General features: G+C 37.9%; 1 protein-coding gene across 1 annotated transcript in view; it reads left to right on the top strand.

Annotated features, from left to right (window-relative positions):
- PNPase (polyribonucleotide nucleotidyltransferase 1) overlaps positions 1–21,770 on the top strand; it is a 71,052-nt gene that overhangs the window by 33,497 nt on the left and 15,785 nt on the right. Inside the window, exons 6-7 of the mRNA XM_081730840.1 lie at positions 10,055–10,242; positions 20,281–20,404. Of these exons, the coding sequence (XP_081586966.1) occupies positions 10,055–10,242; positions 20,281–20,404 (312 nt within the window). The remainder of the gene's footprint in view (positions 1–10,054; positions 10,243–20,280; positions 20,405–21,770) is intronic.

Here is a 21,770-nt window from a genome sequence, read left to right on the forward strand (position 1 = left end):
TGACGAATTGACAAGTTGTCACATTGCACCCCAGGTGTGTCTCCCGACATGGTCACTCACACGAAAATCACTGTAGACTCCAGGCCCATTCTTGGCCCATGTTGACATTTGGCACACTTATACCGGACATATGGGATTACCTTGGTACCCAATTTCAAAGAAATCAAATGGGCACTTTCTGAGATATCACTGATCCAAAATTTTCCCGGAATTTACCGAAAATAATATTTGATTTTCAAATGAATGTTCCTGACATATCTTGTAGCATATTCTCTCCTTTTCAAAATGGTATACTCTCTCTAACTCAATATTTACGGAAGTTATGACAATTAAATCTAACAAGGTTCTACAAAAAAAAAAAAAAAAAAAAAAAAAAAAAAAAAAAAAAAAAAAAAAAAACTGTACAATACAGGGGGTACAGGGCTAAAATTTGGTGCATGATCATCTTTCATCTTTCATAGGGGCCTACATGTACATCAAGTTTCATCAAATTTTGAGATTTTTTTTTCCTGAAAATTTTGTTGATTTCACATGGAATAGCTCAAGGGGAAGTGTACCGTACTGAGGATGAGTAATGTACGAAAATAACCGGTTTAAAGATCGTAATCCTGGTAATCATACCAGGTTGGTTGGCCTTTTCACAAGCTTATTCACTACGTTCGGGGCTTTAATGAGAACAATACATGTTTTGTCGAATTACGTGTAGCTGTGTTGGTCAGTTGTATTGCTGACTTCACTTTCTGTCTTCGTTTCGCAGGATTGTGTTCAAGTAGAAATTATTCTGTTTTCTTTTTGATTTAATATAATTATAATAAAGAAATAAATATAAAAATAGAAAACATAATATTCTAGATTTACATACGTGCATACATAAAGTACGTGAAATACAACGGCAAGTTGTCTATCTGTTTTATAGTTGAGAAATGTGTCATTAACATGATTCAATATTTTATATATATACAGGGTAGGCCATTTTAATCAATCCACGGAAATATCTGAAAAATGATAAAACATAGAAGAAATGTTTGAAGTACACGTTATATATTGCTAAGGGGGAAAACCAATTCCGCCAAAAGTACCCCTCCCCGCCCCGTAAATGGGGGTAACGGGGGGTAACTTTGAAATGTCAAATGGGAACATGGGTCGAGTAATACCTTGTTCGAAAGGTCTTGGGAAACTAAGTAAAACTGTACCAAAAGATGTTTCATATGGAGCACCAGTTTCAAAAGGCCGCCATGATATGGTTCGGAAAGTCCAGTACCCGTAGTGTGAAAACCATGGAAGGTAAATGAATTGAACAAAATTGAAATACGTAAATACCATAGGGCATATCGTATGGTGTGGTCCCTGTGATCCCAGTGGCCTCCCTGAAGGGATCTTGGGGGCTAACTTCAAGATTTCAAATAGTAACATGAGTCGAGTGGTACCTCGTTCGATAAATCTTGCAAAATCAAACATCTTGCAGGAGAAAACAATTGAGGTGAAATGGCAGTGTTCTCAAAAGGCAGCCGAAACACAGTATCCGTGTCAGAGAAAAGGTTTAGTACCCGTAGTATGAAAGCGATTGGAGATAAATCAACAGAAGAAAAACTGGAGTAGGTAACTGACGTAAGGCACATCGAGAGGTGTTGTCGGGGTGACTCCACTGAAAGGTATCCGGGGCCAACTTGAAAATTTCAAATAGCAACTTGAAGCGAGTAACATCACGTTACATAGACAAATGAATATCAAACAGCTTCTGTAAGAATATTTTCGACATGAGACGCCGTTTTCCAAATGATCGCCAAGACATGGTGAATGTGTCTAAGAAAACGTCTAGTGCCCATAGTATGAATACGGTTAGAGATAAATGAAAATAACGAAAATTAAATAGGAAAACCATGGAGGCGTTCCAAGGCTCGAGAATGATACAACAGAGATAAAAATGTTAGAGAAAAATTGCCATAATGTATAAAGAGAAATCCAAGTCCTGCAAAACAATCTCTTCCTGCTCTCTGTATGTGAGTGGGGTGGAAAGTAACTGTGAAAGTTCAAATGAGAACTCTACTTTAATTCACAAATTAAGGCTACGCTACATATAGGTATGGTGTGGTTGAAACAATTGTTTGTAAGGATGACGTTGTAGTGACTAAAAAAAGGTGAAATTTTATTTGAATGGTAACGCATATCTGTATGGCTGAATATGATTTGATGCGAAAACAGAAGGAACGTTATTCGAAAGAAGTCGAATAATGCAGTTGCTGGAACTTACAAACGTGTGAATTTGCTAATCTCCGTCGCCACAGAAACTTTTATGCAATGCGTGCTGGTTATTCGGAAAGCATTTCGGGGATATACGTACACACTGTTTCGTCCCTCAAGCTCACAATATGACATGAGTGCTAATAGTTAATCAAAATGTAACTCTGGCCATCCGCATTAACTCAGTGCACCAATTCTCTATCCCTAAGTCTGCCTTCCAAACAGCATTGGGAGGTCAAGCATACGCCCGAACCGTTGTCCGGTCGGACATTGAAATTTTGAAGTTAGCCCACAAGACCCCTTCAAGGAAGCCGCTAGGATCACAGGGATCACATCATTCGATATGCTCTATGATATTTACGTATTTCAATTTTGTTCAATTCATTTACCTTTCATGGTTTTCATACTACGGGTACTGGAGTTCCCGAACTATATCATGGCGACCATTTTGAAACTGGTGTTCCATATGAAACATCTTTTGGTACAGCGTTACTTAGTTTTCCAAGACCTTTCGAACGAGGTATTACTCGACCCATGTTCCTATTTGACATTTCAAAGTTACCCCCCGTTACCCCCATTTAGGGGGCGGGGAGGGGTACTTTTGGCGGAATTGGTTTTCCCCCTTAGCAATATATAACGTGTACTTCAAACATTTCTTCTATGTTTTATCATTTTTCAGATATTTCCGTGGATTGATTAAAATGGCCTACCCTGTATATATATATATATATATAATGTAGGAAACATCTTAGAAAGAAAATGCACTAACATATCTTAGCGTGTTGCTGTTCTATTACATGACAATAATTTCAATGTCTTGCTTATCCTCTGACGTCACCTTCCGCCTAATAGTTCCTTGAACTCAATTAGAAGCTTCAAGATATTGTTTGCTGGACAAGAGAATTAGCAACACACTGAAATTATTGCTATGTAATAGAACTCCAATATGGTAAGGGATGTTACTGTAATTCTCTTATTATCTTAGAAATTCTTGGATCGCATTTTCTTAACTTTCTAAATTACAGTAAATCTTCTGTCAAGTATCACGTCTTCGTATTTTTTTTCTTGGAATCGATATGAACGTCTCATAATGTTAATATATTTTAAACCCCTATTCGTGACCACTTCTTACCCAAATCATGGGTCGGTGAAGAATAATAAAACATGCACTCTCTCGTTAGCGTTCACTCTTTGCTTTCGTCTATGCAACAATCATTTTGTAACGTTAATTCTGTCGTGAGCAATCTGTTTCAATCTGATGTCCAATTGGGAATCCATTTGTTCCAATCGGGTATCAAAGTTATGTGCTACTCGTTCCAACTTAGTATCAATCTGTTGTGACATGGAATTCATTTGTTGTCCTAGCTGTTGTAAAAGTTTAATTACATCTGTTAAAGTTTCAGTTTCAGGAACATCAACTTCTTCATCTCCGGTATTCGCATTCATTATGGGTCTTCTGTAAATTTTTCTTTTATTACGGGGGCCGCGGTGGCTCAGTGGTAGAGCGTTCACGTCTGGTGCTTGGGGTCGGGTTCAAACCCTGCTCCCGCCAAGTGAACTTCGTGGTGGACAAACACCGTGTGCGTGGTTTTTCTCGGGGTTCTCCCGTTTCCTCCCACTTTCTTCATTCCACCATTTCACTCATCTCTCATCATCACCGTCTCCTTTTAGCCTAACCGGCATAACCGTGGGACGTAAAACTCAAAATTTCATTTCATTTCATTTCATTTCATTTTCTTTTATTACGAAGCAATAAATAATCCGTGATAGTTTACTAATACTTCTAACTGATCTCCAAGTTCCTGGGTTTCGGCACCATATAATATGTAACGTTAATTCTGTCGTGAGCTAATATATGCCCTGATTCTAAATGTTTATGCAATACACAAGATTATCCGGAATAACTCAACACAGTAATGCATTTCAAATATATATATTATTATCTTTCAACTTATGTCTTGTTCGACACTTTAAAATATTGTACATTCAGATTACACAAGATGGTTCCTCGTTACATCTATATTTTTTTAGTTACTATAGCAACGACATTAAAACAGGTAAATGAATCGCCATAGCAACGACAACAAGCAAAATCTCAATATAATACAAAATATTTAAATTATTTCTTTATGTAATTTCTTCTTCTTCTTTTTCTTGATAGCTTGTGCCTTTTAAATAGCTCCTTTTGCCCGTAAATAAAAATAATACTTAAAAGTACATAAGAAATATACATTATCGTTGTAATTTTGACAACAGCGCAGCATTCCATACAGATCAAGTAGCTACAATTCCTTCGAATTACTGTGAATCTTATGAAAGTACCGTATAAATTTTTATGTTTTTTTTTTTCTTTCTTTCTTTGCCGGAATGGCTATTTAACGAGTCAGATGAAAATAAGAGTAGTAGTAATAAAAAAATAAATAGATTTGAAAAGTCATTATAGTGCATATGACAACGAATTCTATGAACAATGATTATAAGGAGCGTATTCCTGACATATTCCATGTGCTTCCAGGCTTACTTAAGAAGGATATTGTTCGGAAAAGATTTGTCATCAGAGAGCTACAATTGATTTCTTCTTTGTGAAGAGTGAACTTAATTCCAAATAATAGAACACAGAGGTTCATATACTTGCAATGAAATAAAAGATGTGAAAATTTTAGTTCCAAAAGTACAGTTTTTCATTACTGCACGGTTTGTGTTTCATATCGTATCCATAGCAAAGTACTATGTTGAGGAAAATTTAAGATTTGTATAAAACGCAATGAGACCAATTGTTTTCTGACGCGACTGTACGTCGCAGCGCAGCGTACTGTACTTCTTCAGCGGGTTTGATGGAAAGGGAAGTAAGCTTCAAAACGTATCTAGTGTCAGTCGCCTACGAGCTTCTATACTGTTTGTATCGTGGTTTAAGTGGGCCTCTATCTGTAGACTCGATTGAAGCTTAATAATGTAACGTTCTATCGAACAGCGCTACGCCATTAAATTCTGTGTAGATCTCAGAAAATCAGCTAGGAAGACGTTCGCCATGATCCACCAAGTGTTCGGAAATGAAAGTGTATCAAAAGGTTCTGCTTTGAGATGGCACAAGTGCTTCAAAGACTGTCGAGGAAGTGTGGAACAGGAACCCCGCGCAAGACGTCCGTTCATGAGCAGAACCGACGACAGTGTGCAACATGTGTGTGATATATTCAACTCAGACTGGCGGTTAACTGTCTGAATGATCGCAGGCCGCTTAGGAATTGATAAAATGACTGTGCACCACCAGTACCAAGAATTTACTGAAGACAAAAATCTGTTGCAAGCTCGTTTCAAAAGTTTTAATAGACGACCAAAGACAAAATTGTGCGCTTCTTTGCAAAGATCTTTTGCAGCAAGTTCTAACAGTCTGAGTTTTTGAACAATGTGATAACCGGCGACGAAACATGGTTGCTCGAGTACGACCTGGAGACAAAATGCCGAATAGCACACAACAGCATTCTCTTTAAATAAAATAAAAAAAGCTCGAATGAAAAAAAGCTCGAATGAGCAGATCGAAGGCCAAGGCCTTGCTTATTGTCTTCTTTGACGCCAAGGATGTGGTCCACCACAAATTTGTACATGAGGGTGCTTTTTACGTGGAAGAGCTACAAAGGTTGAAAGGAAGGCTCACCAGGTGAGGCCAGACATTGCCGTTAATTGGAAACTGCATCATGACAATGCCCAGTCACAATTGTTTCATAGTAACGATTACCTGGTCCGAAACGGGATTGCAACGCTTCCCCATCCCCCCTACAGTCTCGATCTGGCCCTTGCTTTTCTTTTTATTCCACCGAGTGAAGACAGCCCTCAAATGACACCACTGTGTGACTGTAGCAGAGATCAAAGCGGCTTCGACGCACTGCTTTAAGGACATTCTGGAGAAGAACTTCCAGAGCGTCCAAGCTTAGGAGACTAGTTGTCAGAAGTGTGTTGACGCCCACATGTTCTATTTTGAAGCATTTTAATGATTTGTAGCGATATCTTTAATTCATTTATTTCCCCGAATTTGGTTTCATTACTTTTTATACAAATCCTGTAAAAGCCTCTATTAAGAATCTCCCTTTCTTAAAGACCAGTTTTCAATTGAACGAAGTGTTGCTTGCGTAAAAGAAGATTAATGCTTTTTTTTTTTTTTTTGTACGAATTTTATTTTAAGAGATTCTTAATCCTACAATGAGATTCTGTATGTTGTATATGATTAGACCAATACGATCTATATATTTTCGTAAAAATTACTAATTTTTGCGTAACTTCTCAAATGTGGTTGATTGATTGAGTGTAATTTTGTGCCCTTTAACTTCACTGAGGCTATATAAGTCAGACTAAATACCACGGGGTAGGATTTAACCATAGGGTTCGAACTCGTTACTATTCGCACAGAAAGCACGCGTACGTTCTCTACTAAGGCACTTTCTTACGATAACTGTGTGGTGTGCCCGAAGGAGTGCTTGTCACATTATTCTAAAAATCTCCATTTTAGTTGTATTCAGCATTGCCTCAAACACAGATCGAAATAGTGACGCAAGATACATATTCCGTATGTAAACATGTCTTATATTGTGTTTCATTTTACATTTTGGATTTTTTTTTGGGAGGAAAAGGGGGGGGGGGGCGTGGAAAACCTGCACATGCAGTAAAGACTGCAGTTTAAGAATTTTTACATGCACCGGATTTGTCATAGATTTTTTCTATATGTTACCTTTCCCTGTAAACTAAGTTTTTATAAAGCTTATTTTGTATATATGTTGAAACACGTGATTTGAAATATAATTGAAGACTCGCTCATTGCAACTCATGCTTCTGTAGTTGCTATGACGTCATTAGTGTCTCTAAATTCCGTTCCTTTCAGGCGCATCTTAAGTTTTGGGAAATTGAGGATAGTCAGTGATATCAAACTTCAGTTCACACAGTTTTTGCATTATAATGGCTGATTTGTGGCAAAGAGCATTGTCTTGCAAGAAGATGATGCGTTTGGACAGTTTCTCTCGCCTCTTTCCCTTCAATGCGGTATGCAATTTTTCCAGCTGATTCACGTATCATTTCAGCATTCAGTGTAATGTCTTTTTCCAGATATTCGCTCATCATTACCCCCTCATAATCCCCAATAATGACACTCGTCACTTTCCCAGCGGATTTTTCTCTGCGACATTTTTTCGACCTTGGTGCCCCACTATAGCACCACTGCATAGACTGAGTTTTGGTCTCGGGATCATACACATATAATTGCGTTTCATCAACAGTTACAATTTGGTTAATAAATTTGAAAGCATTCGCTGTAAAACTGCGCAACCCACTGTGCACAGTCCCGTCTTATCCGCTTCTGACCAGCTGTGAGGAGTTTGGGCACCCACTTTGCAAACAATTTTTTTCATACCAACTACATGCACGATGTAATACACACGCTTCACACTGTTCTCTAGGATCTTTGCAATACGTGACAGACCAGTTCGTCTGTCTGCAAGGATCATGTCGGGGGCAATCCAAATAAAATCGACCAATTTCCAGGTCAAAGGTTGCTGACAAAATTTATTTGTTTTTTAATTTTTTTTCTAAGATTTTACAACATTCAGGGAGTTAAAAACGAGTATTCATTTATTTTTTAGCCACGCAGGCTTGTTTGTAGCGGCCATTCTGTATAGGTTCGTGTGCGTATTTTGCACTTCTCAGAGGATTACGTTAAACGCTGTAACTTTTTAGATTTTAAAGATAGTGAGTTCAAACCAAAACCATATGAAAAATAATGGAATGGACAACATTCTATGTTCTGTGCACATTCAGACGTACTTTAGAACGTCGAAAAAAAGTTCTCAACACTGAGGTTGGAAACCTAGAAAAGGCCATTTTGGAATGTACAGTTTGAAAGAAATAAATGAGACTCACCTTCAATTTTTTACCTACATAGAAACAAAATATTAGACAACGTCCCAAACAAGTTTCAGATCTGAGAACCATATACTTGATTTTTTGGACATTTTTAAACATTGCGAATTTTCGAAAATGGTGTATTTTCACCATCAAATATCTCAGGAAGGACGCAAGTGAAAAGTCCCAAATTTTACATGTTGCTCACAATAATTTTACCCGTTGGAAATCCTTATTTTTCGAAACACTTCGTCACAGTTTCTGGTAACAACTTCTTTACAGATTGGCTTATCCAAATGACCGCATCTAGAACTGGGACGCGTTTAGCTAGTTCAGAGGCGGATGATGTAGAATTCATATTGCCGAGCAAAGATCGCATTAACAGCTTACGATAAAGTGTTTTAACATTCTGAATGATGCCCATGTCCATTGGTTGTGGTGTTTGGAGGGAATCAAGCAAGTCTGATGGTGGAAAGTTCGATATGAGGGTGACATATTGCGTTATCCAGAAAAAGCAAAACATGCCTGTTTTGCTTCTTCATTCTGCCCTTAAATGCTGTTAACCATTGTTTCATGATTTGTGTTGTCGTCCACGCCTTTTTGTTGGACCTCCAATCAACAGGTAATTTTTGTAGGTCCATGTTCTTGAAGCATCGTGGCTTAGCAGCCTTCCCGATCACTAAGGGTTTTTCCATTTCCCCTGATAAAATCACATAAAAAACAGTCAATCTTTCCTTGCATAATTTCCCTCCCGAACATTTCTCCCTTTTCAAGCATAGCGATTTATTCGGTAACGTGCGGAAAAATAGTCCCGTCTCGTCGCCATTTGCTATGTTTTCATTGTCATACCCTTCGATTATGGAAGATAGTTCAGCAACCCATTCATCAAATGTTTCACTACTTACATCACACGATTCACCACAAAGTTCGTTAAAAACTACCTGATGTCTTTTTTGGAAACTTTCTAACCATCCATTAGATGCTTTGAATTCAGTTTTACCTAGTTTTTCAGCTACCGTTTTAGCGTATTTCTGTAACATAGGGCCCGATATGCGATGATTTTTCGCTCTGACACTAACAAACCACTTCCATACAATTTCTTCTCTTCTGAACCCTTCCTTGCAGGTCTTCACGACACGTGATAGAGACTTATGACTCCTGCTTGGCTGCCTCAATTCCTTCTTTCCAGAATCGTGTTTTGTCAGTTTTCTCCTTCTCCCTTTTTGTCGGCTATCGCTAGCCGCTACACAAGCGGAACAGAAGTACGCCGACACAAAGAAAACTGGCAGCTGACTTGCTCCGTAGCACTAGCCGAAAATTGTGGGGGTGAATATGAGTAATGATTGGGAAGGTCAACACTGTCCAGAAAGATTTAACATAAGAATGAAGAATTTATCACAAGCAGTGTAACGTATATGTTTACCCTCTCACAGAATGTCTAAAAAATTTCTAAATGCTGTTGTCCCACAACTCAGATTTCCGCTAAAGGTTTATTTTGCTTTCTGTTGTCCGCATAACACAGTTTCGCCTAATGAAGAGACTTTTACACGTTTTTTACTCCAAAATTCATGAGACCGTGAAATATTTCCATTTAAGACAGTTTTCCGTTTGATAAGGGGTCCGTTGAAGGCAGGTTTTACTTATTTGAATATTAGTGTCGGACCAACACTGCTTCAAGAACGTTGTTAGGTTTACTGATAAAGCCAAAATTGATTTTTTTTTATCTTAAAGTTGTTAGAAAACAAAGATTTAATTGCAACATGTTTGTAGCTATGTACAAGATGTAAATTAATTCTAAGATGTGTTATGTAATCTATATCACATGTTTGAGAGTGCGTGAGTGTTCGTTTGATAAACTTGAATGTATTCAGCATGAATATTACTTATATATATATACATGCAAGTGCAATAATATTTGCTTTCGTTCCAGGGAATAGAGGATTATATGGGAGACATGGATTTCAAGTTAGCTGGAACCAAAAAAGGCATTACTGCTCTTCAGGCAGATATCAAGATTCCTGGAATCCCATTGAAAGTCGTTATGGAAGCAGTGCAGAAAGCGACTGAAGCTAAATCCAAGATAATCGACATTATGAATGAAGCTATTTCGAGTCCAAGGTAAGATGTCAGAAATATTCGCATTACACAAACATTCTTTTTTATACAGTGGCCCATTTTAATTTTTCCACTGAAATATCTCGAAAACCATTGAACATAAATGAACCGAACAAAAACTCAAATAGGAAATGCCATAGGACAAATCGAGTGGTGTTGTCGCGATACCCCCCAGGGCCGCCCTTCATGGGGACCCAGGGCCCAACTTTGAAATTTTAAATGGAAAGATGGGACGTGTGATACCTCGTTCGATAGACCTTTAAAAACCAAAAACCGTTGTGGCAGATTTTCCATATCGGTCACCGCATTCAAGATGGCCGCCAAGTCAATGCCTATATCAGATAAAATGTCCAATACCACTAATATGAAAACAGTTGGATATAAATGAACAGTCAAAAAGTGAAACAGAAAAATGCCATGGGGCACGTCGAATGATGATGTCCATAATGACCTTTCATGGGGGCCTAGAGCCCAACTTAGAAATTTTAAACGGAAATATGGGTCGAGTGATACCTCGTTCTATAGATCTTCAAACACTAAACAGCGTTCTGTCAAAAGATTCTTCATATGGGTCACCGTTTTCAAAATGGCCGCCAAGACATGGTACCTGTATCAAATAAAACGTCCAGTACTACTAATATGAAAACGGTTGGAGATATTTAAACAAAATTAAACTCGTATAGAAAATCCCAGAGAGTATTTATCATTCCACAGCTCGAGAATAATGGAACGGAGAAAAAAATGATTGAAGTATAAGTGACATAATGCAAAAGAGGAAATCTAATTCTTAGAAAATTATCTTTCCGATCTCCCTCCGTAAGTGGGTGAAACGGGAATGAATGGTAAAATCTCAAATGAGAATCCCACTTTTACTTGCAATAGGTATGGTTTGTCTGGAACATTTATGTGTACAAGTGACTGGTTCTACTTTCAAGGGTAACACCCACTTGTATTGCAAAGTGTGATTGGATGGGAAGAAAGAGGCAACTGAAATGAGAAACAAAGGTTTTAATAATACATTTTTGGAACTTGCAAACATTTTGCCTTCCCCCTTCGCCTCTGACAATTTAACGCAATGCGTGCAAGATGTTTGGAAATCATCTGCATCAGTAATGTACCGTTTCGTTACTAAGGATCACAAATTACCGCTGAAAGTTATTCGGAATGTAACTGTGGACAATATCTCAGTGAACCTCATATTCTATCACATACAAGAAGATGCAGAAGAGAAAGAATCGAACGAATATCATGCAGACGACTGTTGAACAAAACCAACGTTTGTACACATTGTTCTAAAATCGCATTGTTCTTTGTTTCGCATTTCAGTTGATTCATTTTTTCATCAAATCACTGCCTGTAATTAAAATGGAAGGTATCATTTAACACGAATTTTAATTACTTTTTTCCATTACAGAGATATCTATCTCATAAAAACACATTTCAAATAATTTGTTGCGTAGATTCACTTTGCAATAACTAAGGTTGGAGTGACAATTTTCTAGGAATTAGATTTCCTCCTTTGCATTGTGGCACTTTCACTCTAATCATCTTTTCCTGTGTTGCACCATTCTCGAGCCGTGGAATGATAAATACCCTCTTTGAGTTTCTATTCGAATTTTTGTTTTGTTCATTTATTTTTAACCGTTTTCATTCTCTGGGCACTGGATGTTTTATCTGATACAGGTCCATGTCTTAGTGATTATTTTAAAAACTGTGACCCATTGAGCAATCTTTTGCCACAGCGCTCTTTAGTTTTTTAAAGATATATCGAACGAAGTATCACTCGACTCACGTTTCCATTTAAAATTTTGAAGTTGGGCCCTGAGCTCCATGAAGGGCGGCCCTGGGGTGCACTGCGATAATACCATTCGATGTGCTCCATGGCGTTTTCTATTTGAACTTTTGTTCGGTTCATTTATGTTCAACCGTTTTCATATTAGTGATACTGGACGCTCTATCTGATACAGGCAACATGTCTTGGCTGCTATCTTGAATACGGTGGCCGATATAAAAAATCTTTTGCCACAACGCTTTTTAGCTTTTTAAGATCTATCGAAAGAGGTATTAATCGCCCGATGCTTCCATTTAAAATTTTAAAGTTGAGCCCTGGGCCCTTATGAAGGGCGGCCCTGGGGGGCACCGCGACAACACCATTCGACTTGCCCCATAGCATTTTCTATTTGGGTTTTTGTTTGGTTCATTTATGTTCAACCGTTTTTTAGATATTCCTGCGGAAAAATTAAAATGGACCACTCTGTATATATAAAATAATTATATCATACTGTAATCTAGCCTTGTTAATTTTCCAATAATACCCACTGGTATGTTTCGGGTAACGAAATTATTCTTATTCTTAGGAAAAGAAGTAATATACATTATGGTTCTTAAACATCAACAAACAGAAGAAATTGTATTTTTTTATTAGCAACTTCCTATAATGTTCTGTGTGATATAGAATTTTATTTTAATTCTTGACTTTTCTGTATGTAATTTCCACCACCACATCATCATATATTATTATTATTTACTCCAGAAACAAAGTGTTTTTTTTGTGTGTGTGTGTGTGTGTGTGTGTGTGTGTTAGAAAGTGACGGAGACCCAGAACTATATTTCTGAACTACTACTATATGCTGCCGTGTAACGTGGGTTGCTGACACCACGACATGGCGCGTCCTCAGGTTGCGAATCGAGGAGAATGCCTCTAGATATAGATGTTAGTTGCGAATATACTGAATAAGCAGTCGCAGACAGACGACAAGGAGTGGTCCTCCAGCTTGGGGGTTTGGGTAAGGCTAACAACCTCATTCTGAAAGGGAAAAAAAAACTTATTCAGAAACATTCACAGAAGCCTTGGTCAAGGACTGATAACTTGGCACGACTTCAACAAAAGAAAATGGACATGAAATTTGGAATATAGAATATTAGAAGTCTTTATAGGGTAGGTGCGTTAAAATCCATAATGGGTAAGTTAGAGAAATATAGGATGGACTTAGTAGCGGTTCAGGAAGTTAGGTAGGAAGGAAATGGAACTGTAAATTCCAGAAGTTTTACGTTCTTTTACGGGGAAGGAAATAAAAATCACCAATTAGGAACAGGGTTTTTCGTTCAAAACGAATAATATCAACAATTAGCGGGTTGAATTTGTTACTGACACTTTCTTTTATTACTCTTAAGGATCGGTGGTGTGATATTATTGTTTTAAATATACATGTCCCAACAGAAGATAAGGATGACGATATAAAAGACAGCTTTTACGAAGAAGTGGAACGGATATTTGACCAACTCCCGCGATGCCATATGAAAATTCTATTAGGTGATTTCAGTGCGAAGGTAGGACGAAAGGATATTTTCAAATCGATTATAGGTAACGAAAGTCTACATAAGGAAAGTAATGACAGCGGTGTTAGACTCATGAACTTTGCAACATCCAAAAACCTTATCGTGAAGAGTTCAAAATTCCCACATCGCGACGTTCATAAATATACTAGACCTCACCAGATGGAAAAACACATAATCCAATTGATCAAGTTTTAGTAGATAGAAAAAGACAATCTAGCAAAATTGATGTCCGGTCGTTTAGAGGGGCTGATTGTGACACTGATCAGCGATAATAAGAGAGAGATTATCTTTGAACAAAGGAAATAATCAATGTCTGAAAACGGAGAGATTTTATTTAAAGAAATTAGAAGAAAGCCAGGTAAGAGAGGAATACCAGATTGAAGCTTCGAATAGATTCTCGGCTTTAGAAAATTCGGAACGCACTAGTGTTGAGGGTACTTGGATTGAAATTGGAGATAGCATTAAAATTTCAGCGGAAGAAAAATTGGGACACGCGAAAACACATAGGAACAAACCACGGTTCGACCAGGAATGCATTAAACTAATAGAGAAGAGAAAACAGGCAAAATAATGTTGGCTACAAAATCCGAATGAAATAACTACACAAAATTTCGTAGACATCAGGCGGAAAACTTCCAGAACTCTTAGAACAAAGAAACGCGATTTTTTGAAATCTAAAATTAAGGAACTTGAAGATAATAGTAAAAATAGAAACATTCGGGACATGTATAAGGGAATCAACGAATTTAAGAAAGGATATCAAGCTCGTGCTTTGTATTAAAGAAGGCTGACGGAACAGATCTCACGGATACAGATAACATTTTAAATAGATGGAAAGGATTCTTTGACGATTTGCTTAACACGCAGCCAAAAACTAATATGCATGGAGAAAGTGAGATACACACCGCAGAACCGTATGTTTCAGAACCCAATCGAATAGAAGTAGAAAACGCTATAAAGAAATTAAAGAAACACAAATCTCCGGGTGTAGACAAAATTCCGGCTGAGTTAATTTTAGCTTGAGGCGAAAAATTGTAGAACAAGATAAACAAACTCATTCTCCTTATCTGGAATAAAGAAGAATTGCTACAAGAGTGGTAAGAATCAATCATTGTTCCAATTCACAAGAAAGGCACCAAAAATTACTGTAATAATTATCGAGGCATTTCTCTTTTGCCAACATCCTATAAATTCTTTTCAAACATTCTATTAACAAGACTGACTCCATGCGCAGATGAAATTATTGGAGATTATCAGCGCGGATTTAGACAAAATCGATCAACTATCGACCAAATATTTACCGGGGGGCACGGTGGCTCAGTGGGAGAGCGTTCACCTCCGGTGCTTGGGATCCCTGGTTCGATCCTAGCTCGCGCCGTGTGGACTTTGTGGTGGACAAACACCGTGCTCGTGGGTTTTCTCGGGGTTCTCCCGTTTCCTCCCACTTTCTTCATTCCACCATTTCACTCATCTCTCATTATCACCGTCTCCTTTAGCCTAACCAGCATAAGCGTGGGACGTAAAACTTAAAGATTTCATTTCATTTCAAATATTTACCATTTGACAAATACTCGAAAAGAAGTGGGAATACAATACCCCGGTACATCAACTATTTATTGATTTTAGAAAGGCTTACGACTCGGTTAGGAGAGAAACATTGTACAACGTTCTTACAGAATTTGGAATACCGGAAAAGCTAATTAAATTAATTAAGGTATGTTTAAATGAATTCCAAAGTGAAGTCCGGGTAGGAAAATGTTTTGTCCATGAGCTTTCACGTCGAGAATGGCCTGAAAGAAGCAGATGCGTTGTCGCCATTATTATTCAGCTTTGTCCTGGAATAGGCTATAAGGAAAATCAAAGATAGCAACCAGGTCCTAGAGTTGAACGGTGTTCACCAGGTTATGGCGTATGCTGATGTAAATATAATAGGTGATGATAGGAGAACAGTAGGAAGAAATGCAGAGATCTTATTAAAAGCTTCAGGGACATGGGTTTAGAAGTAAATGCAGAAAAAACTAAATACATGGAAGTGCGTCGGGACTGTAATACAGCAAATTATAGATGCGTTAAAACATTAAATAATACTTTTGATAAAGTGGATAGTTTCAAATATCTAGGATCAATATTAACAGACAAAAATCATATTCACGAAGAAATTAAATGTTGACTAAAAGCAGAAAATTCGTGTTATTATTCAGTTCAAAACCTCTTGTCGTCGCGAATTCTGTCGAGGAATTTGAAGTTTAAAATATATAAAATGATAATGATGCCTGTTGTTCTGTATGGTTGCGAAACATGGTCGCATACTCTGAAAGAAGAACATAGACTGAAAGTATTTGAGAACAAGATCATGAGGCGAATATTCGGACCCAAGAGGAACGGGAATGGGGAATGGCGGAAACTTCATAACGAGGAACTACATAATTTATACGGTTTACCCAACATTGTTAGGGTCATCAAGCCTAAGAGGCTTAGGTGGGCAGGTCATGTTGAAACGCTTTCGAAGTCTTGACTGAAAGATCAATCGGAAAACGACCATTAGCAAGACCTAGGCACAGATGGGAGGACAATATTAAGATGGATCTCGCAGAAATAGGAATACAAAGTAAAAATTAGATCCAGTTGGTTAACGATAGAAGTTAATGGAGAGCTTTTGTGAACGCGGCATTGAACCTCCGGGTTCCATAGGCCATAGAATTAGTTAGTTAGTTACTACTATATGCTGAGGAAAACACTACTATACGAAATATGATCGAAAAGACCAAACTTTCTAAATAGCGGGCTAGTGGCTGCTGGTGGCGTACCTCGGTTACCGCGCGTACATAGTGGCATATCTTGGAATATCGCTTTTTATTGGGTTCCATTATATGAGTTAGTGTCGAATAATAACATGTTGAGTGACGTAGTGCATAAGCTGCTTGTCGGATTAGTGAAAAAGCAAGAGTTTTACCGAGGGCAGAAATTCAGTTGCCGAAGGTCCAAAGACTAAACGACCTTCCACGTTAACAGACGATCAATATGCTAAGATTGTGCGTGTTGTAATTAGGGAAAATTGTCATTTAACTGTTTGTGAGATTTGCCATCAAATCTTGAGTGAAAAACTGGCAAATTATCTGGGAAAATATCGCACTTCCGGTGTGCCCCACGCAACTTGTTCTCGAGACTTGGCCCTGGCAGACCTTTTTCTACTTCCCAAACTTAAAACCCCTTTGAAAGGACGTCGTACACAGTACACAGAAGAAATTCAGAAAAATGCGACGACAGAACTACATACCATTGAAAAAGGTGATTTCCAGCAGACATTCTGGAATTGGGAGAAACAATAGTAATAGTATAGCAATAGTAGAAACAATAGCAAAGAGGGGAGTACTTTGAAGGAGGTAATGGTTGAAAGTTTGTAGAATTAGCAGTGAACCGAAAACAGCAAACGTTCGGTTTTTTTTTTCTTTCTTTTTTTTAATATTTTTTATAACACCTCGTGCTCTCTAAAGATATACTTATTATAGATTTTATAATATAAGCGAAACAGTTTCAAGGATATTACATCATTATATTTTAGAAAACAATCTGCTTCATGTTAGCTTTGCTTTGCTTTAGTAACTTCACAAAAGAAAGCAAAATCCCTGAGCAAAGCTCGCCAACTACTAAACATCTTGGCAAAACTGTTACAGAATTGAAGATTTTGGGGAAAATCCTCGTGAGTTGGTTACAGAAAAAACAATAACACTCATTTTAGCTGAATTGCGGAAACAATTCAAGATAGAAAAAATAGCATAATGAACACTGGCGCAAATCCCGGGAAGGATGAGGGGACATGTCCCCTCCAATCTTGGAACTGGGGGGATTCCTTTCCCCCCAATAATCCGATTTGAAATGTGTTTTTTGGGAAGAAATGTGATGATTTGTGTCCGATTGCCACAAAGGAAAGTGAGATGAAATTGATATCCACCCAGAATAAGCTTCATCTGCCCGCCTCCCAATGATGAAGATAACTCTATCCTCCATAGCATTGGTTTTCAACTTCATAAACATTTAGAACATCTAAACAAAACAAAACAAAACAAAAAAAGAAGAACGGTTTTATCGTCCCCCCAATGTTAAAGACAGATTTGTGCCACTGATAATGAATATGCTGTTGCTTCAAACTTGAACTCTTTCGACAATTCAGTTCACATGAGTGTTATCATTGTTTGTTTGTAACTAACTCTCTTGGTTTTAAAATGAGGGTTATTATTGTTTTCTCCCGAACTCTTCAATTATTATTTTTAATTAAAATTGCTTTGTTCAGAGATTTTTATTTCCTTTGTGAAATTTGGAAAACAGTGTGGCAATTAACTTATTTATGTATTGACAGAGAAATGATTTATAGATCAACGGTAAGGTACATGGAAGGTGCCGTGAATACTTGTCACCTTCCGAACCTGAAGAAATGGAATTTAATTGTATCAGATCTGCAAACGATTGAAAATGTTCAAATATGAATGGATCTAACTATTTCTTCATAGCCTCTGCATCATCGAGCATTGCCTGATTTTTTTCTTCCTTTGTTATTGATCAGAGACACTTCAAACTAGCATGCCATAGCAAAATGGCTCTTGGCCGCATCTAAAACAAGTCTTTCCTCAAGCTAGACATGCACCCTTCACGTGCCTAAATTTACATTTGGTGGAGCGAAAGGTTTCTTAGGCGAAAAATTTACCGACCGTGCCACTGAACTTGATGAGGTTGACGATCTGGAATGATGAGCTTCTGAAAGTCCGATGAAGAGTATTCATGTCAGATTGAACAGTCTCAAGCACTCTCTTTTACTTTTTGTAACCACTCCTAAACATATTGCATCCTGGAAATACAAATCCTCGGAAGTTAATAGCTGACGCTGGATGGAATCACCGGCTATACGGAAAACAAACTGATCTAGAAGATTGTGGTCGAGACAACAGGAATACTGGCAATAGGTTGCTTATTTCTTCAGATTTAAATAAATTCTATCACGATCTGTTCTTCCTGTTGCAATAACGAGCATTAAGTGAACGTTCTAGTGCAGTAGCGACTATGATCGAACACTTGTATGTACACGTGATTTGTTTTAACTACATTTTGTGTACAAAACATTTTTGTCTATCTTTCTGAACATAATGTTACAGTGAAAAAATGTTCTTTAATATTATTAGTATGTGAGAAGACACGTTCTCTTTTAATAAATACAGAAGGCTGTTCGGTTTATTTCGAACCGAAATAGAAAAGCCAGTGCCATCTGAAGAATGACGGTAGAACGATGCGTCTGATGTTGTAAGAAATAGTATGAAGTTATAGGTTATTGAGTGTCACCAGATGGCGCCTAAGTTAAACTGTTACTAAGAAGGATGTCATAGCCGTTTTCTATACTCGCTTTTCATACATTAATGAAACGTAGGGAGAATGGGTTCACACTCGGGAGTAAAACTGCGAAGGCTATTGTAGCTCGTTTCACAAATCAAGAGCCCGTGACGAGTCACTGGCGAAAAGCACTGGGAAGAGGGCTCCAAGAAAACTGATACCTGCAGTGTTGTAGGAGCTGCGCCAACTAGCGTGTCAGGGATATCCATTGACCTGACGTACGTAGGGCTAGCGACTCAGTTTGGCAGCTTCAACTCTCCTCTTCGGCTGAGGTACATCCGTATACCTGCTCCCGCGCCACATTGTGCAACGAAAAACGAGCCGTAGGGAATTGTATGGAAAGCAGTTGACAGGGCAGACTGACAGTCATCGCAATGGACGAAGCATACATCGATCTCATTGCTGCTGGTCACATTCGTGCGTTGACATACCGTGACAGCATGCCAAGGACCGCTGCAATTTTATTCGCCACTACCGGGAAAGTTTCCCACGTACATTTATGGTTGTTTCGGGATTCGATTATGCGGGGAAATTGATGATATGCAAGATTGATAAAAATGTAAAAGTAAATGCAAGATATTGAGGAATCAACTATGACACCTGTGTTTCGGATCGACATTTCACAATTGTAAAATGGCGCGGATGCCAGCCAGATGAGGTTCCATATGGTCAAGAGTTCAAGTCATATCACTAAAATATCTGCGTTTTTATCAGGAAATAGCACGGGAACTAGGAACTCGTGTCACTCCGTTTCAAGACATTCCTGTGAAGAGCCCCGATGAAAGTCCAATGAATTTCAGCGACTTTGGTTTGTTGAAAAGACGTCTCCAACACCGGTGTCCATGCACTCTCGCTGGTATCTGGAAAGTTTACAGGAAGGAGTGAGACTGAATACTCTTACCCATGCCTGACCAGAGTTTACTGCAATGGAAACTTTGATGTTGGGCGATAGACCACAGCACAGGAGATTCAATAGAATACCATCAGTAATGGGGGGTGAGGTTTCTTGTAAGGTGAGTCTCTTCCAAATCGGTCTAATATCAACCGATCAATCTTCTATAAACTTCGCCTTGACCCCACAGATGAAAGTTGCATTGAAGAAATTCAAATGATTGAGTCGAGTTAAAGTGGAGTATAACTTGTAACATAGAAATATTAAGATAGAAATAGATGCATGTAACATCTTATTCTGTAGACTGAGTTTATAGCTTTTATCACAGTATTGTGAGCATGTTGAAGAAAACTCTACTATATATCTTTTGCGGTGAGAATTAGTCTTTTTTGCTTTCCTCATTTATAGCTTTTGTTCATTGCTACTTTCAGGAAGGGAAGAAAAGCTAATTGGCCAGTTTCTGATAAGTTGGAAGTTCCTGTGCATAAGCGGGCGAAGTTCTTGGGAGTGGGAGGAAGAAATATAAAACACTTGATGGCTGAAACTGGTGTGCAGGTAATTTGTTTAAACAGTATTTAACATAATGTCCCACAAATGAAGTTTTCTTTTCTTATATGTGAGGTATCTAATAATTATAACAGGCTTTCCAATGCTCCTGTATTTCCTATTTTTCATATATATTTGCGCCTCTTCCTATAAACTCCTATATTTCCTATATTTTTGTTGCATTGCTACTTCCGCTTGTGAAAATAAGAATTTTCAGCTTCATAAGACTAAGTTGTCATACTCAATGTCGCAGGGACTTGGCCCCTATTTACGTGAAAAATTATTGTACGATGTTAAAACTTCTGGTAACTACTTCAATCTTGTTGTAGATGAAACAGCAAACGCAGCAACCGATAAACAGTTTGATATTCACATTCGATATTTTTCTTCTTCAACTAATTGTGTTATTACCTGTACAGTGTATTTTTGGGGCACGGTACATCTTTAGATCTTTTTCAAGGTATTGCGGAAACTATTAACATCTAAACTGCCTCATGATAAGATCCTCATGCTGGAAAGTGATGGACCTAATGTGAACGCGTCTCTTCGGCGAATGTTAAATGATTGGTGCCAAGATCAAGGGTTACCAAAGCTTCTGGATATTGGTTCTTTTACTTTGCACACAGTTTCTAATGCATTTCAAATGGAGTAAAATCATTGTCGTGGGATATTGAAGATTTTTGTGTGGATGTATTTCAATGGTTCAGAATGTTGGCGGCTCAACGAGAGGACTTGCTCTTGCCCAGTTAGTATTGGATTTAGGAATCCATTTCTTTCTGCGTCATGTTCCGAGCCGATGGTTAACTTTTTCTCCTGTGTGCAAACGCATCGCGGAGCAACTTCCAGGGCTACATAGTACTTTCTGGGGGATCTGCCAGCACAAGATAAAGCATGTCATGTTAGTCGTTACAGAAGGATTAAACAATTTCTGAGAGACGTGTACTTACAAACACTGATTTTCTGATGCAGATTCTTTTTACACGTTCCTTATGGTTGTTACTTAGTACTGGTGAGCTAGGGACGAAAACACTAAGAAACTCGTATAAAATTTTACAACGAGATAATTACCCATTTAGTTATATTTAGAGTAGAATGTATGTTCGTGTAATAATTGATGCCTTTCCATATGATATTTTTTTTTTTTTTTTTTAATTTCTACCTATTGGATAATTGAAATGTTCCTTCACGAAACATCCTATATTTTTCGTCGTGATTTCCTATATATATTTTCATTAGCATTGGAAAGCTTGCTATAATGATTTCACTTTGAGAAACCAGGCCAAGAATGGTGTATAACACAGATCATAATTCTATCACCTCGACCACTCAATCTATTCCATAAAGTGAGATCTGAATTACTGCTCGGATTTTCTGT

This window comes from Thermobia domestica, chromosome 11, assembly GCF_964235325.1.
Source record: "Thermobia domestica chromosome 11, izTheDome1.hap1.1, whole genome shotgun sequence".
Lineage (NCBI taxonomy): Eukaryota > Metazoa > Arthropoda > Insecta > Zygentoma > Lepismatidae > Thermobia > Thermobia domestica.